The 18,942-nt window shown below is 47.3% G+C and overlaps 1 protein-coding gene across 22 annotated transcripts in view; it reads left to right on the top strand.

Annotated features, from left to right (window-relative positions):
• FRYL (FRY like transcription coactivator) overlaps positions 1-18,942 on the top strand; it is a 387,434-nt gene that overhangs the window by 286,456 nt on the left and 82,036 nt on the right. For all 22 annotated transcript variants that reach the window (XM_073583507.1, XM_073583505.1, XM_073583498.1 and 19 more), the window contains 6 exons: positions 3,565-3,675; positions 7,568-7,722; positions 8,896-8,995; positions 10,891-11,059; positions 11,851-12,110; positions 13,013-13,153. In XM_073583507.1, coding sequence (XP_073439608.1) covers positions 3,565-3,675; positions 7,568-7,722; positions 8,896-8,995; positions 10,891-11,059; positions 11,851-12,110; positions 13,013-13,153 — 936 coding nt within the window. The remainder of the gene's footprint in view (positions 1-3,564; positions 3,676-7,567; positions 7,723-8,895; positions 8,996-10,890; positions 11,060-11,850; positions 12,111-13,012; positions 13,154-18,942) is intronic.

The following is an 18,942-nucleotide window of genomic DNA, read 5'->3' as shown; positions in this document are numbered from 1 at the left end:
TCTGAACGCATAGTGGAGATGCTGTAACATCTAGACGCTGTGGGTTTGGCGCTGTGGATGTACTCGGCGTCAAACCCGTGGCGTTTACTGACCGTGGGAACATACCCTTACAGCTCTCCTGCCTCCCTACCTATTCCTTGCCTGCCTCCTGTCTGACTGCCCACTCACACCGTACTTACAGCTTATCTGCCTCCCTACCTATTCCTTGCCTGCCTCCTGTCTGACAGCTCACACCATACTTACAGCTATCCAGCCTGTCTACCTACTCCTTGTCCTTTTTACATAAGTGCCAATTTGCTTGAGAAGTAAAACCCTGATGACATGTTCTCTTTGCAGCCTCCCATACACACTAGACTAAAGTCTGCCAAACCTGCCAATATCTGCATGATCAGCAGACAATCCAATGTCTATGGAATTCTTCCGACTGACAGATGATGTTGCAGGAGATGCGAACAGGGCAGTTTTGCTTTTTAAGGCTGTGCGCAGTGCTTTTAGACGCGCGTTTCTGCTGCGGAAACGCTTAAGAAAAGCATCCAATGTAATCATAATGGAATCCGCACATGTTGTGCTAATGGTGCGTTTTTTTTCCGCTGCGGAAACGCTAAGCTGAAAAAAACGTAGCATGTTCATTAATTTTGCGTTTCCGCATACATTCAACTGTATTGCAAAAACGCATAGGAAAACACATGCGAAAACGCTTAACAAAAGCGTCAAAAAACGTTTACAAAAGCGCGTCATAAAACGCATGCGTTTTCCCAGGAAGAGGGTGTGCGTTTCCGCTCAGGAATATTCTGCATGAAAAACGCTACGTGGGCACATAGCCTCACACTATGTTCTCCAGGAGATAAGACCATGTTAGTGGCATCTGCCAGTAGCTTTGTACCCTCTCCCCTTTGAAATCACATGAATACTTGTCCAAGCCAAATGTTCCTGTGTATGGGTGAGTCAAGAGAGATAATGGATGGCCGAATGATCTCTCAATCATCAGCTATAGTATGTCTGTGGCTAGCTTTATGAACTTTGCCACCGGCGATGGAAGTATCCTGTGTTGCTAGATAAATGACAAGCCATGAAGGGATATATAATGCTGGTTTAATGTGAACGTGTTTCAGAATCATTCAGACTTATTCATCTGCACAACAACAGAACAAATTGAATTGTGGTGGTCCTGAAGAAGGAGTCTGAGTGATCCTGAAACTCGTTGACATTAAACCAGTGTTCTGTATCCCATCGTGGCTTGTCATTTATCCAGCAGCGCCGGTAACTTTCCATACATAGTAGAAGTAGGCTTATTTGTATGGTCACATGAGGCAGTAGTGATGTTGGTGGCGCTTTCTTAAAGAGAACCTGTCATTAGATTCCTGCTGCCCGACCCTTGGGCAGCATGAACAGGACACCAGCGCACAATTGCAGCCCGGTATGCTTTATCCTTTATGCTGTGACGTTTCAGAGAAAACCTCATTTGAAAATCTGTCCATCTCGTGATGTCCCCGGCCGGCTTCCCCCTGCACCACTCTAGTTGATTGCCAGGTCTTTCCCATGTTTGTACATGGGGAGAGCGGTGTCAATCAACTGTAGCATTACTGGGAGAAGCCGGCCGGGAGTGCCATTGGACTAGTCAGGTATCTCTATATATTTCCGGCTGGATTCTCAATTTATTTTCCCTGACATGCCGTGGCAGTCATGCAGCCAGGCTCCGATTCATACGTCGAATGACTGCTTCCATTTAAACCTGCTAAAACTTTCAGAAAAATGGCAGAGATTTGAGGTTACCTGGTTTGCAACTCCGAAGCCTCATCTATTTTAATCTATTGACTAAGAAGTGGAGCTGGATCATGTCATGGCTGTGGCTTCCTGGCCGATCAGCGTATTTTACAGTGAATGTTAACACATGGTGTGATGTTCCTGCTGTTCCTTTCCCTGAGTTGTGAGTGTCTCTGACATTACACTGTAGATTGGCTGTGCTTGGATGCACTTATGTCATTATTTTAGGTAAATGTAGTGAAAACCGCCATAAAGTGTTCCTCGTATGTTCCAATCTGTTTATGGCCCATTGACGGTGTTTTTTATAGGCTGGAATATACTTGGCTCTGCTCACCATGCCCATAGCCTACTTCAGCAGAAAGCGGCTGTCTCTGCTGACGTCTCAGCTGTAGTTTGCGCAGAGCCATGCGAATCCATGAATTTTAATGGAAAAGATTTTTTTCTGATTAGACGAAAACTGGTTTTATTTTTGGAAGCGTGCAAAAAAACGCACACTCCTCATCACAAGACATTGCGGGGGCAGTATCATACTGTGGGGATGTGTCTATGTGATGGCTGTAGGAAAGTAAAAGGAATGTGACAAAATGTAAATGCAGCATCCAAAAATGGCTGATAATGAGATTTTATATATTTTTCTTATCATTTTAACCTTTTGGTAGAATGGGGGGTCCCACAGTCCCTTTCTTTTCAGCTGATGTGGCCACTTACTGTAGGAAACCAAATAGTACAGTGACCCTCCTTTGAAGTGCATGGGAGTTGTGATAATGACATGCGATTTATTGTCTTATTCCAAACAAACCCACATTTTTCTTAATATGTTAATGAGCTGATAAGATCTATTGGCCCAACATGGATCTCCCTGAGAACCTGCCTTCAGAGATTATTATAAATTAAAGGGGTCATTACCAATGGGAGCCATGTAGTGACTGACAGTCTGCTCTCCTGATCTACATGTCTCACACAAGTAGCGCGTCCTTTCATTTATAATAATCTCTGGAGTCAGATCTCCCCAAGAATCTATATCCGGCTCATAGATCCGAACAGCTCATTTATATATAAGAAGAATTTGGATTTCTCTGGAATAAGAGATCGGATCACAGATATCAAGGTATTCATTAATGAATGAATGGTAATTATGACATGCATAAAAGGACTCCGTGTTACCTCCCAGTCCCACATCCGATTACTGGCCCTGTGCATGGCCTGACAACCTGCACACTTGGCTGGAGACGTACCATATTGTCAGAACTGGGATTTGCAGACTTTGTTACAGTTATTATATTTTATCCCCAGAGCTGCAGCAAAATACTACGGTAACTAGTCAGTGAGAATAACCACTGTATCGCTAGGGATTTGGAGATGTCTAGTCATTTTTATTAGATATAGAAAATATTTAAAACGGAGACAATAGGTCGTGAGAAAAGAAACGCAATAATAATATAATACAAAGATCTATAAGCATAATTGTAAAACACTGAATGGATTTGCAGGACTCCAGTGCCAGTCAGTGGCACCTAAAGGAGAGACTCACAAATCTCTCGTCCCCAGTCCCTGGCGTGGCATTTGAGTTGTCAGGCTGGTGCGACGTCATCTGTGGGACATTACGAAAAGATGTCAAACTAAGCCTGGCTGATCAAAAACCAGTCCAGAAGGTAAGAGATTTGTGGGCCTCTCGTCTGGGTGCCGCGGACCTTGAGGCTGGCCGGTGCTCTGTATATCCATCCGTCCATCTCCGCTGACTAGCCATGATGTGGCCTGAAGCGTAGGTCGATGTCTGACTTGTCTTGACCTTTTTTGCAGGCAATGTCGGCTGTCCTCTGCTGCGGCCCCGTTGCAGATAATGTGGGGCTTTCATCGGATGGTTATCTGTATAAATGGCTGGATAACATCCTGGATTCCCATGACAAAAAGGTAATGTACATTGCTCTCTTAAAGCTGTTTTTGCAGCTGCTCCTCTTGCGTTTCTTCCACTACTCCCCGTGGTCTACATCTTCAGTAGGTTGTTTCATCCAGACAATGGCTTCACTACAAACAGCTGCCTCAGCGATAACTGGGGACCCTCGGGGGGCTCCAGAAAGTATTGTCTGGCTACATTTCAAATGTAGTATTATATGTCCTGTAATTCAGGGACAGCCAGGATGAGATCGACTCTTTCACACATGGGGTGTTTTTCTTCAAGAAACAATTTCTTTAATGCAGAATGTAAACTCAGCAGGTGGCCCACCATATTAACAATTATGGGCTCACTAGTAGTTTTTTCTCCATGAGGTGCACTTTAGGGCATGTTTTCCCAGTTCACATATAGACTCAAGTTGTTTAACAAGTTGCCCTGTAAACTATATTGACATTCATATTTGTCATCTTCTTTTACTAGAGCCTGCATTGTAGGCCAGAGCTGAAATCTCTCAGCAGCCCTTTACCCATTCACTTAAGGTGGCTATGTCCATTCTATAGCTGTTGTCTGAATGCTCCGTCATCCAGCAGCTATTTCTCCTGACCCTCCACACCTTTGTCTTGGTTGAGCTTACATATATTCTCAAAGACTAGAGAAGAGGCTGCTACCAGAGACCTTCTCTGCACGGAGGGCAAGGCGTATATAACATCCCTGATCCTTCCTTGCTCTGGCATTATCTGTCAGGGAACAGTGTGCTCCCTCCCATACACATAAGTTAGTTGGCCAGGTGGCACCTTGAAGGGATAAATCATCTGTCTGGTTTGTGAAGGTCTAATACGCTGCACCTCCACAGATCAGCTGTTCTTTCCTCTGGCAGTAAATGGATGTAAGGAGTGCAACAGCACGGCTGTGTTCAGTGTAAGGAGCGGAACTGCACAGCTGTGTTCAGTGTAAGGAGCGGAACTGCACAGCTGTGTTCAGTGTAAGGAGCGGAAGAGCACAGCTGTGTTCAGTGTAAGGAGCGGAAGAGCACATCTGTGTTCAGTGTAAGGAGCGGAAGAGCACATCTGTGTTCAGTGTAAGGAGCGGAAGAGCACAGCTGTGTTCAGTGTAAGGAGCGGAAGAGCACAGCTGTGTTCAGTGTAAGGAGCGGAAGAGCACAGCTGTGTTCAGTGTAAGGAGCGGAAGAGCACAGCTGTGTTCAGTGTAAGGAGCGGAAGAGCACAGCTGTGTTCAGTGTAAGGAGCGGAAGAGCACAGCTGTGTTCAGTGTAAGGAGCGGAAGAGCACAGCTGTGTTCAGTGTAAGGAGCGGAAGAGCACAGCTGTGTTCAGTGTAAGGAGCGGAAGAGCACAGCTGTGTTCAGTGTAAGGAGCGGAAGAGCACAGCTGTGTTCAGTGTAAGGAGCGGAAGAGCACAGCTGTGTTCAGTGTAAGGAGCGGAAGAGCACAGCTGTGTTCAGTGTAAGGAGCGGAAGAGCACAGCTGTGTTCAGTGTAAGGAGCGGAAGAGCACAGCTGTGTTCAGTGTAAGGAGCGGAAGAGCACAGCTGTGTTCAGTGTAAGGAGCGGAAGAGCACAGCTGTGTTCAGTGTAAGGAGCGGAAGAGCACAGCTGTGTTCAGTGTAAGGAGCGGAAGAGCACAGCTGTGTTCAGTGTAAGGAGCGGAAGAGCACAGCTGTGTTCAGTGTAAGGAGCGGAAGAGCACAGCTGTGTTCAGTGTAAGGAGCGGAAGAGCACGGCTGTGTTCAGTGTAAGGAGCGGAAGAGCACGGCTGTGTTCAGTGTAAGGAGCGGAAGAGCACGGCTGTGTTCAGTGTAAGGAGCGGAAGAGCACGGCTGTGTTCAGTGTAAGGAGCGGAAGAGCACGGCTGTGTTCAGTGTAAGGAGCGGAAGAGCACGGCTGTGTTCAGTGTAAGGAGCGGAAGAGCACGGCTGTGTTCAGTGTAAGGAGCGGAAGAGCACGGCTGTGTTCAGTGTAAGGAGCGGAAGAGCACGGCTGTGTTCAGTGTAAGGAGCGGAAGAGCACGGCTGTGTTCAGTGTAAGGAGCGGAAGAGCACGGCTGTGTTCAGTGTAAGGAGCGGAAGAGCACGGCTGTGTTCAGTGTAAGGAGCGGAAGAGCACGGCTGTGTTCAGTGTAAGGAGCGGAAGAGCACGGCTGTGTTCAGTGTAAGAAGCGGAAGAGCACGGCTGTGTTCAGTGTAAGGAGCGGAAGAGCACGGCTGTGTTCAGTGTAAGGAGCGGAAGAGCACGGCTGTGTTCAGTGTAAGGAGCGGAAGAGCACGGCTGTGTTCAGTGTAAGGAGCGGAAGAGCACGGCTGTGTTCAGTGTAAGGAGCGGAAGAGCACGGCTGTGTTCAGTGTAAGGAGCGGAAGAGCACGGCTGTGTTCAGTGTAAGGAGCGGAAGAGCACGGCTGTGTTCAGTGTAAGGAGCGGAAGAGCACGGCTGTGTTCAGTGTAAGGAGCGGAAGAGCACGGCTGTGTTCAGTGTAAGGAGCGGAAGAGCACGGCTGTGTTCAGTGTAAGGAGCGGAAGAGCACGGCTGTGTTCAGTGTAAGGAGCGGAAGAGCACGGCTGTGTTCAGTGTAAGGAGCGGAAGAGCACGGCTGTGTTCAGTGTAAGGAGCGGAAGAGCACGGCTGTGTTCAGTGTAAGGAGCGGAAGAGCACGGCTGTGTTCAGTGTAAGGAGCGGAAGAGCACGGCTGTGTTCAGTGTAAGGAGCGGAAGAGCACGGCTGTGTTCAGTGTAAGGAGCGGAAGAGCACGGCTGTGTTCAGTGTAAGGAGCGGAAGAGCACGGCTGTGTTCAGTGTAAGGAGCGGAAGAGCACGGCTGTGTTCAGTGTAAGGAGCGGAAGAGCACGGCTGTGTTCAGTGTAAGGAGCGGAAGAGCACGGCTGTGTTCAGTGTAAGGAGCGGAAGAGCACGGCTGTGTTCAGTGTAAGGAGCGGAAGAGCACGGCTGTGTTCAGTGTAAGGAGCGGAAGAGCACGGCTGTGTTCAGTGTAAGGAGCGGAAGAGCACGGCTATTTTCAGTGTAAGGAGCGGAAGAGCACGGCTGTGTTCAGTGTAAGGAGCGGAAGAGCACGGCTATTTTCAGTGTAAGGAGCGGAACAGCACGGCTCTGTTCAGTGTAAAGAGCGGAACAGCACGGCTGTGTTCAGTGTTTATCGGCCACAGCTGAGGACTGTACATCAGCTGTGCTGTGCAGTTTTGTCCTCCATGGGATATGTCCTCAAGATCAGATTGGTGAACATCTGATACCGAAAACCGATTCTCAGCCGCGGCCACTAAATGTTGTATGGAGCAGTGCTGTTCAGCTGCGTGCAATGTTATACGCCTGACTTTCCTGCTGCATTATAAGAGTGTCGGTGGGATCCGTCGATGATTACCACCACAATGGAGCTTATCTGTATTCAGCACTGTATGGGTTATTTTGTGCATGAAGAAAAGGAAAACTGTTGCTCAATTTTTTGTAAAAATGAATTAAGAGCAAAAGCCTAGTTTACACCCCTGAGGTCTTGTCTCCGCCCGTTGTGTCTCCCTGAATGTAGTTATTAGAGATGCTCCACTATGGATGCATGAGAAAGGGTCGTATGTAGTGATGGGCGAGTAGCATTGTTGCTCGGGTGATCTCTGAGTATTTTGGTGTGCTCAGAGATTTAGGTTTCGTCGTCTTAGCTGCATGATTTGTGGCTGCTGGACAAGCTGAATACATGTGAGAGTTCCCTAACAAACAGACATTCCACAGATGTAATTAGCCTGTCTAGCAGTCGCAAATCATGCAGCTGAGACGAAAACCTAAATCTCCGAGCACGCCAAAATACTCGGAGACCACCCGAGCATGCTCAGGAAACCCGACAAACGAGTATACTCGCTCATCACTAGTCGTATGTTATTGGCTTTGTCTTTTCAGGTCCATCAGTTGGGGTGTGAAGCGGTCATGCTTTTACTAGAACTGAATCCAGACCAGAGCAACCTCATGTACTGGGCGGTGGACCGCTGCTATACTGGCTCCAAGAGAGTGGCTTCCGGCTGCTTCAAAGCCATAGCCAGTGTTTTCCAAAACAGGTATCCCTGATGTTCTGTGTGCATAGATGTGTGTACAAGTAATACAGAGCGGGCATGTCCCAGTGTGTGCAGAGCTTGTACAGCCTGTGCTGTGATCATCTGTGTGCATAGATCTGTGTACACATACTATAGAGCGGGCACATCAGTGTGTGCAGAGCTCGTACAGCCTGTGCTGTGATCATATGTGTGCATAGATGTGTGTACATGTACTATAGAGCCGGCACATCAGTGTGTGCAGAGCTCGTACAGCTCTGCTGTGATCATCTGTGTGCATAGATCTGTTTACACATACTATAGAGCCGGCACATCAGTGTGTGCAGAGCCATACAGCCTGTGCTGTGATCATGATCTGTGTGCATAGATGTGTGTACACGTACTATAGAGCGGGCACATCAGTGTGTGCAGAGCTCGTACAGCTGTGCTGTGATCATCTGTGTGCATAGATGTGTGTACATGTACTATAGAGCCTGCACATCAGTGTGTGCAGAGCTCGTACAGCTGTGCTGTGATCATCTGTGTGCATAGATGTGTGTACATGTACTATAGAGCCTGCACATCAGTGTGTGCAGAGCTCGTACAGCTGTGCTGTGATCATCTGTGTGCATAGATGTGTGTACATGTACTATAGAGCCTGCACATCAGTGTGTGCAGAGCTCGTACAGCTGTGCTGTGATCATCTGTGTGCATAGATGTGTGTACACATACTATAGAGCGGGCATGTCATTGTGTGCAGAGCTTGTACAGCCTGTGCTGTGATCATGATCTGTGTGTATAGATGTGTGTACACATACTATAGAGCCGGCATGTCAGTGTGCAGAGCTCATGCAGCCTGTGCTGTGATCATCTGTGTGTATAGATGTGTGTGTACACATACTATAGAGTGGGCACGTCAGTGTGTGCGGAGCTCATACAGCCTGTTCTGTGATCATAGATGTGTGCACACATACTATAGAGCGGGTTACGTCAGTGTGTGCCGATCTCGTACAGCCTGTGCTGTGATCATCTGTGTGTATAGATGTGTGTACGCATACTATAGAGCGGGCACGTCAGTGTGTGCAGAGCTCATACAGCCTGTGCTGTGATCATAGATGTGTGTACAAGTAATACAGAGCAGACATGTTAGACTGTGCTGTGATCATGATGTTCAGTGTAATCTCTGTCATCTGTCCTCAGGGATTACCAGTGTGACACAGTTACCCTCCTTAATCTCATCCTGTTTAAGGCTGCTGACTCTGCCAGGGATATCTATGAAGTTGCTATGCAGTTATTGCAGGTTTGTGCACTTTGTTTATTGGAGTATATAAGTGTAAAGTCCAACATGGAAGCAGTGAGCAGTCTCTAGAATACATCAAGGACTGCCTCCCATTCACGGTATTGTCAGGAGAGCGTATCGCTGCGACCTTGCTGTATGGCGTGATCCCACTCGTAAAACTGACAGTGATACAATACCTAACAGTAAATTTACAGTTTAGAAACCGTGCTGTTATTTTTCGTTAAGAGAAAAAAAAAGCCTGCTTTTAGTTGGGCACGTCTCCATGTCATCTTTTGCTAGCCATAGCGTTGAAGATTGATACCACAAGTAACAAATAGTAATAAAATAATAACATTGCATTAAAATCTAAAAAATTCAGTGTATTTTCAATAAACTTCATTATATGCAAACTGCTTATATAATCATGTATCTCCTAGAACATCAGACTCCTTGTTCATACTATCCACATCAGAGTGACTTTATAATCTTGGTAATAAAATTAACCTTTATTGAGTTCAGCTAAAAGTTAGATAGGCCATGAGTCTGCGTGTATTCTGACTTTGCCCAAAAGCCTGACAGCTGCAGCCTGTACTGAGTATTGTGAGAGTTTGGCTGTAGCAGGGAGGAGGGACACTGAGGAATTTCTATCAGGCTGGGAGGTGGCTGGAGATTTAGTGGGGGGGGCACTTATTTTGACATGGATTTTCACAGTAATTACAGCAGTATTAGCCGGTCATGTCAGCTGCATTGTGAAATCTGGAGACAAATATATATTGATACATTTCTGCTACTTTTTATTAATTCAGTAGAACAGTAACCCTTAGGTGTGAAGAGCTGGTCTGTCTCTTCTATAATAATAAATGCCCTAAGCAGCTTCCAGTTGTAATAACTTCCGTCCAGTTGTAACCGGTGACGGCACCGCACACCTCTTTCCATGTTAACCCTCAACACACACACTCCACTCACCTTTCACCATCTCCACTCACGTCCACTCACTCTTTCACTCCACATACGACCCTTTCTCTCACTCCGTCTCTCATACTCACGCCGTCATCGCCGCTGCTCCACGATCCCCGACATCATCTTCCGCCGGCGCCATCCTGGATCCAGACGTCCTCCACGCCGGCGACATGTTCTTGCGGCAACGCCATCTTGAGTATCGCGAAATCCCGCGATACTCAAGATGGCGTCGCCGCAAGAACATGCCGCCAGCGTGGAGGACGTCGGGATCCAAAATGGCGTCGGCGAAATCTCGCGAGATTTCGCCGACGCCATTTTGGATCCCGACGGCATCCACACCGGCGACATGTTCCTGCGGCGACCCTATTTTGGATCGGCGAAATCCCGCGATACTCAAGATGGCGTCGCCGCAAGAACATGTCGCCGGCGAGGACGACATCGGGATCCAAGATGGCGTCGGCGAAAACTCGCGAGATTTCGCCGACGCCATTTTGGATCCCAACGTCGTCCACGCCGGCGACATATTCTTCCGGCGACGCCATCTTGAGTATCGCGGAATTTCACGATACTCAAGATGGCGTCACCGCAAGAACATGTCACCGGCGTGGACAACGTCTGGATCCAGGATGGCGCCGGCGGAAGATGATATCGGGGATCGTGGAGCAGCGGCGATGACGGCGTGAGTATGAGAGACGGAGTGAGAGAAAGGGTCGTATGTGGAGTGAAAGAGTGAGTGGAGATGGTGAAAGGTGAGAGGAGTGTGTGTGTTGAGGGTTAACATGGCAAGAGGTGTGATGCTATCTCATCCTCCCGATGCAATAGCATCGGGCCATAATCTAGTAATATAGAAACATCATATGAGCGCTTTTTAGCTGGTTTAGTACGGCAGTTACATGTGTGAATCGGTGATGTCTGAACTTACACTGCATGCTAATAGTTCTATCCGTTGACTGCAGATTCTGGAACCGAAGATGTTTCGCTACGCTCATAAATTGGAAGTGCACAGAACGGATGGAATCTTGGGTCACCCGTCTCCATTACCACATTTGTACTCTGTATCTTACTACCAGCTCTCTGAAGAATTGGCTCGCACCTACCCAGAGCTAACCCTTGCTATTTTCTCAGGTATTTAGTATAGCGTGTCTGTCAAGGAGCATAATCCCACCAAGGACATGTCTCACCCAGAAGATACGTGACTGTAACTTGCATGGCACCTCTCCAATCAGTGTCTGTGGAAGTGATGTAGTACATCAGATTACAGCACCCGGCTGTCAGCGTCCCTAGACATTGAATATAGCTGCAGGGCGCACATTACCACTGCTCCAGTCAGGAGATATGGAGGTCTCTGAACCTCCATTCTTGTGATCCGTGAGGGTCCAGCTGCGTGGTCCTCAGTGGTCAGACCTTTATGGCCTGTCCTCGGGCTGAGTGCTGACATCCATTCTGGGACAACACCTAAAACCCAATATGATACGCCCGTCAGTGACATGAACCCCCTCTTTCTTGGCTTGTTACTCTATACCTTTGGATATTTCAGCGCGGAGGTAGAGCCTCTGATATGTCTTTTGTTTGTCTGGTCAGGTGGTTTCGGTGTATTTTGCACTTTGTTAGGTTGGAATTCCCAAGGAAATGAATGTGGAGATAATGAATTATTGTCAAGTTTTTTTTTTGCAAGAAAAATCACTTTATGTAGAACACGCCACCATGGCGGGACCCATGAAACTAAGCATATCAGGATATAAGTCGAATAGAGAGCTATGGAACCACTCCAAAGTACAAACAGGTCATTTCATCTTGGTTAGATCCACCAATTGGGGTTATATGAGACAGCAATAACGTAGACTTAAAAATAAGACCACAGTGCGATTGTTTGGTTTTTTTTTTTTTATAAGTTTTTCTACATTCTTTTTTGGCAGAAATCAGTCAGCGAATACAGACGGCGCACCCTGCTGGCCGCCAGGTGATGTTGCACTATTTACTCCCCTGGATGAACAACATTGAACTGGTAGACCTGAAGCCTTTGCCGACAGTCCGCCGACATGAGGACAAAGTAGAGGAGTCGCTGCGAGACCGAGACATAATGGTGAACAGCAGGCGCTGGCTGAGAGGAGAGGGATGGGGCTCACCTCAAGCTACAGCAATGGTCTTGAATAACTTGCTGTACATGACAGCTAAGGTAACACATTTGCCACCATCTACTATATAATCGTCTAATTCTGTCTGTAACAGAAATCCCGCGTCGCTGATTGGTCGCGACCAGAGACAGGCGCAGTCCGGCCGTGAATTGCCGCAGAATTCGAACGACGCACGCCACCGCTACCGTTGGGAGATCTGCGACGCTAGCCGCAGATCTCCCGACGGTTGCCGCGGGTTATCTCCTGCCGCGCAGAGGTCAGCGGCGATGCAGCCGTGAAATGATCGGCGCAGCGCTCAATGTGCGGATGGTACCCAGGGTCCGGATGAGAGGAGACTCTCCTCCAGGTCCTGGGTACCATAAACCTGTAAAAAATAGAATTAAAATAAAAAATAGTGATATACTCACCTTCTGATGGCCCCCGGACTCTTTCCCTCCTCTCACCACGCGCCCAGCATCTTCCGGTCCCAGTAATGCTTTGCGCGAAAGACCGCTGATGACGTCGCGCTCTCGCAAGAATGACGTCATCTCCGGTCCTTCGTGCTAAGCATTACTAGGACCGGAAGATGTCGGGAGCGTGGTGAGAGGAGATTGGGGGTCGTCAGAAGGCGAGTATAACCCATTAGTTTTTACAATTAATATCAAATATTGATGGAAATTTCAGATCAGGGTCTACACGGGGGCACGGCTGTACAAGTCGTTGGCGCATGAGATCACACAAAAAGATGCATGAATTGGATCACAAAATACATTGATATTCATACAATTACACTTATATTTGCCTTTCAAGCCAGACGTGATTTAATATGTAGATGATAATCAATCAAAAGTTCGATCTATAAAAAAGAAATGACAAAAATGTGGACTGCTTAAGTATCCCAAGAATTACTATTTTCCGAGTATAACCTTGACCTGAATGTGATAACACTTTAACTATTTTCCAGTATGGTGACGAAGTGGCATGGTCAGAAATTGAAAACGTGTGGACCACTCTTGCAGATGGCTGGCCAAAGAATTTAAAAATTATTTTGCACTTTCTAATAAGCATTTGTGGTGTGAACAGTGACTCCAGCCTCTTGCCGTATGTAAGTATCTGCTCAGAACTTGGCTCCTTTTTATTAATCGAAATCATTGATGATTTTTGTAAAGTGTTAATGACTGCCGATTTACTATTTGTCTGTCATTAAATTGTGACTCCAGTGTATGCCGAAAAATGATTGTAACGCCGGAGCCTGCACTAGAATCTGTTTTCAAAACCACTTTAGTTAAAAACTTTGCTCTCAATAAAAACCAGAACTGAATCTCCCAGATTGTAACCAGGGCTGTAGAGAACTCATTCTAAAACCAAAAGGACAGAATGGACCACGCCCCGTTCATGCTGCTAAAGAGGGCAAAATCCACAGCAAAAGTGGTGGCTCAGGAAACCCATTCTAGTTCAGGCTTTTTATTCTGTAAACCTGAAGGAACACTTTATATCAGAACTGAATCTCCCAGATTGTAACCAGGGCTGTAGAGAACTCATTCTAAAACCAAAAGGATATTAGAATATCATTGACCTCATGAGTAAATCAGTTTTTATGTTAAATCTACACGTGTGTATTTGTGTGCGTATGTGATATAATGGCTGCGATGGTCACCACCCATCTTGAAAAGTTTCCCCCCTCCCATATACTAATGTGCCACACACAGGAAGTTGATATCACCAACCATTCCCGTTTTATTTAGGTGTATCCGTATAAATGGCCCACCCTGTATGTGGGTATGTGAGTAGATAATGGTGCTCACAGAGTCAACGTGTCTTCTTTTTTAATCAGATAGTTTTTATTAAAAGGTTTGGAAATGACAGGCATGTACAACTTACAACATGTTGTCAAACATTCCCTTCCCCCATAACACCCCCCTCCCTTTGTCCGATGGCATGGACTGGTACATAGCGAATAAACCCAATTCTATCACACAACCATATCATATGAGAAATGGCGAGCAACAACCGACAGGAGACCACCTCCAGGGCCCACCCACTAATCCAGAAGATTCGAGGCAGCCAGGCTGGGAACCTTCAACCATCCCTCCCATATTTTCCCAAAAATATGCGGCACACCCCTCCTAAGGTACACAGACTTTTCCCTATATAATATTTGGTTCAACCTATTAATATATTCTTTTCTTGAGGGGATTTTGGCAGAAATCCAGTGATTAGCTATCAGCTTTCGGGCCACAAATAGCATTCTGGCCACAGCAATTTTAAGGTATTGATCCCCTCCCACCTCATCAACATAACCCAGAACACAAATCGTGGGGTCCCTGGGAATATCCTGTCCCGTGACCAAGTGTATAAGACCAAGGACCACGATCCAAAATATCTGCAGGCAAGAGCATGTCCACAACATATGTAAAATGTCCGCATTATCTATCGTGCACTTGGGGCACCTTGAATCCAACCGCAACCCTCTATTGAACAACCATTCGGGAGACCTGTATGTCCTATAGAGGACATATAGCTGAGACAGGCGGCCAGGCTCACTAAGAGATAATCTGGGAATCATCTGTAGAATCGAGTCCCACTGTTCCGCTGATAACGTACCCAGCTGTTGTTCCCACTTTATCAGTGCGCTAATAGGATGCCTTGACAGGACCTGTCCAAGTAAGCCACCATACACCATTGAAATCAGTCCCCTGGTGGACCCCTGCATACCAAGCCTATGGATAAGGACGTCGTGGTGTATGGTTAGGTTAACTTTTTTGCTCTGCACCATATACGCGTGACGCAGCTGCAAATATTGAAAACATAGAACGTTGGAGGGGAAATTCCCGTCCCAATTGCTCGAAAGTTTTAAAAACCCCTCCCTCCACCAGCTGCGACACCCACCTTATGCCAATCCGCCTCCAGTGAGCAAAGCCTCTGAGCGTTTTCATACATGGCAAATGCTGATTGTCCCATATGGGGGAGTACTTTGTAAGACCGCGTATTCCTCTCAGCTGCCTCAGCTTATCCCATACCCTAACCATTAGAAGCACCGTAGGGAACCTGAATGCAAGGGATCGAAATCTACCCGACTCCAGACTCGACACCAGTGATCCCCGTCCCACTAGAAATTGAAGGATCTTCCGACCTCCCACCAAATCCACCAACTCGCCCTCCATCCCTCCTGCTACATGCTGGCACTGGGAAGACAGAAAATAAAGCCATGGGTTGGGCAACGCAAGTCCCCCCTCATCTTTAGGTTTTTGCAAGTGTTCAAGTTTAATTCTCGCGCCTTGTTTCAGCCAAACGAGCTCTCTAAAAATCATATTAATTTTATGAAACCTGTTATGGGGAAGCCAGACAGGGGAGTTATGAAGGACATATAAGAGTTGCGGCATAACTACCATCTTCAACAGATTCACTCTTCCCACAACAGAGAGGTGTAACTTTTCCCAGGCCTTAACCTTCTGTTTGATCCTGTCCAACAACGGAACAAGATTTAGACTCTCATAGTCTGTCAGCTTATTGGATATTTTTATGCCCAAATATTGAAGGGACGTTGCAACCGGCACACCTACCACACTGCAGGAGCTTGAGTCCAATGGGAGGAGCGCAGACTTCTCCCAGTTAATAACCAGACCCGAGACCTTCCCAAATACCCCAAGAAGTGTCATCGTGTTTTGTAATGATCTGTCCGCGTCCGCTAAAAATAACAACAGGTCATCCGCATATAGTGCTACCTTCTCCTCATGCTCCCCATACCGGAATCCCTCTATGCCAGCATCCAATCTTACCCTGGAAGCCTATGGCTCCACCGCAAGAGCAAACAGCAGCGGGGATAAAGGACATCCCTGCCTTGTTCCTCTATGAAGTGAAAAAGGATTAGACAACTGACCATTAGCCCTCAGCCGAGCGCTCGGCTCCGAGTACAAGAGCTTGACCCAGCCAATAAAGCCAGGGCCAAAGCCCATACAGTGAAACGTCGCCCATAGATAGTCCCACTCCACACTATCAAATGCCTTAGCGGCGTCTAGGGACAGAACCACCCTCTTCCCGGCATTATCAGCCCTCACCTGCATATTCAGATATAATCTCCTAATATTCATAGCCGTCGATTTGTTGGGCATAAACCCCGTCTGATCGGGGTGTATTAACACAGCAACTACCTTTGAGAGTCGAATGGCCAGGACCTTCGCTAAAAGTTTAATGTCTAGCGTCAACAGGGAGATGGGCCTATACGACGCGGGCAGAGTTGGGTCCTTATCCTTTTTCAACAGCACGGCAATGACAGCTTCTCGCATAGACGGTGGGAGAACACCCCATTCCAGACTATCATTAAACACCGTCAATAGAGCAGGGAGCAATACCGTTCTATACCGTTTGTATACCTCAGCTGGCAACCCATCTACCCCAGGTGCCTTACCATTGGACATGGTTCCCAGAGCCTCCTCCAACTCGTCCAGACTTAGAGGTCTATCTAGAGAGCATCTGTCCTCAGGAGTCAACCTTGGGAGATTGGCAGCCTCCAAAAAGGAAACAACATCCTCTGTCGGGGCCCTAGCATGTGAGGAATACAAGTCAGCATAAAAAGTCTCTAGAATTTTTAAAATCCCCGGTGCGTCAGTGAGCAGTCGCCCATTCACATCCTGAAGACCCGCTATAGCCGCAGACCCTCTCTGTGCCGACGTCACGACAGAAAGCAAATGCCCCACACTTTACGCACTCTCAAAATATTGAGTAGATTGAAACAGCCGTTTTTGCGCCGCCGCCTCTAATGTCTGTTTGGTCACCTTTGACTGCGCCTCCCCCAATCGCTTCCGAGTGGCAGGTGTGCTCTGTGTTGCAAGGGCCCTTTCCGCATCCTCCAGTTCCCTGAATACAAGTTGTGATTTTGCCCCGGAGGCGGCCTTTATTTTAGAAATCTCTCGTATGTACATTCCCCTTAAGTACACCTTTAAGGCCTCCCAGACGATCCCACTAGAAGCCGAGCCTCTATTAAAATTAAGATATTCCTGCAACTCAGGGATAAAGCCGTCATTCTTATCGATTAGCTGCAGCCAAAACGGGTTAAGGCGCCAGAGAGGTCTATCATTCTTCCCGTTCCCGCCCCCCCCAAGCATGACTGAAACAGGCGAATGATCAGATACCGTTCGCGCCAAATATTTAACCTCTAAAGTTTTACCCAGCATAAGATCATCACCCAGGGCCAGATCGATGCGAGATAGGGAGGAGTGAGTAGAGGAGAAGCACGAGAATTGATGGACACCAGGGTTACGGCATCTCCACAAGTCAGTCAAAGCTATCTCCCGCACGAGAACCCCAAATGGTGTAAGATTACCTCCCAGCCTCAGAGGTTCATGGCTACCCCTATCCCAATGTGAATCCAGAATATTATTAAAATCTCCCACCACCATATGCGGAACCCCCGGAAAATCTCTCAGAATGGCCAGAACTTTATAGATAACTCTACTGCTATAAGGCGGAGGTATATATATAGATGTCAACACCAGTGGGGTGGAAAAGATTGTACAAGATAAAAGGACAAATTGCCCCTCTGTGTCCACCACCACCCGGTGGCACTTAAATTGAGTCCTGGAGTGAATCAATATACTAACCCCCCTAGAGTATTGGGAATGAGTAGAGTGAAAGCCCGCCTGTACCCATCTCTTATCCAGGATTCCCAGCGTCTCCTGTGTGAGATGCGTCTCCTGCAAACAAACAACCGCCGGCTTCTGGTCCGCTATGAAGGAGAATATGGCCTGTCGTTTTACCGGCGACTTCAACCCCCTGATATTCCAACTAAGTATCTTAAAATCAGCCATTATCGTACCATAGCATATTGCCTACCATCTCCCCCCCGGCCGTACCATAACCAATATTGAAATGTACAAGTATGCCAAAGGACATTTTGAACCCAATCCCTCCCCCCTCCCCCCAAAGAACACTCTCCAACAATTCCTTGGGCTGAACCAAGGGTGCAACAAGTAAGGGTACTGTCGAACCCTTCCACCCCATTCAGCAGGCGCTTCAATTCCTTTTCACTACCCGCATTTGACAGGATATAACCCCACAGCACTTTGCATTTTCCCTTATCCGTACTCAGACTAAGGCCCCATAAGGACCACAAATTCTTAAAAAAACAGCATATAACAGAGTAATGAAAGAATAAATAGAAATATAACTTCTTAGGCAGTCCATTGCATCAGGACCGCAGACTTCAACCGCATGACTCCATAACAACTAAGCAGGTCAAGAAACCATCAGCCACATTCCTGCTCCTTCCTCTCCTTCCTCAATTGTCGCTCGTTAAGGTCCAACCAGTCCACGGCTTCCCTGGGGTCCAGAAAAAAGTGGCTTTTATTCCAGGCCTCAACACGCAATTTAGCCGGGAAAAACATGGAGTACTTGACGCCACAGGCTCTCAGACGCTTCTTGATGTCTGTGAACTTCGCTCTCATCTTCTGAACTTCCGGCGAAAAGTCCGGGTAAAAGGAGACTCTGGATCCCTCCACTGTAAGGTCAGGGTGTTCTCTCGAGTATCTAAGGATAACGTCCATTACGTCCCTGTAATGGAGGATTTTAGCAAGCACAGGTCTTGGTGGATGACCAGGGAGGGGGGGCCGAGTCGGGACTCTGTGTGCTCTTTCCACTGCATACAGGTGTGTTAGATTGTCCACACCTACTGTTTCTTTAAGCCATGTTTCAATGAAGGCAGTAGGGTTCTTTCCCTCACAGCGCTCTGGCATGCCCACAATAGGAACATTATTCCGTCTGGATCTATTTTCAAGGTCATCAGTTTTAGCCCAGACAGCTGCCATATCCTTCTTGAGCTCTGTACAATGCTGTCCTGCGTCAGAGGCCGAATTCTCCACAGCACCCATACGTTTTTCCAGCTGGCTTGTTCTGTCT

The sequence above is a fragment of the Dendrobates tinctorius genome, unplaced genomic scaffold (genome assembly GCF_039654945.1).
Source record: "Dendrobates tinctorius isolate UK_male_01 unplaced genomic scaffold, ASM3965494v1 ptg000079l, whole genome shotgun sequence".
NCBI classification, from domain to species: Eukaryota; Metazoa; Chordata; class Amphibia; order Anura; family Dendrobatidae; genus Dendrobates; species Dendrobates tinctorius.
This window is presented reverse-complemented; position numbering and strand designations above follow the sequence as displayed.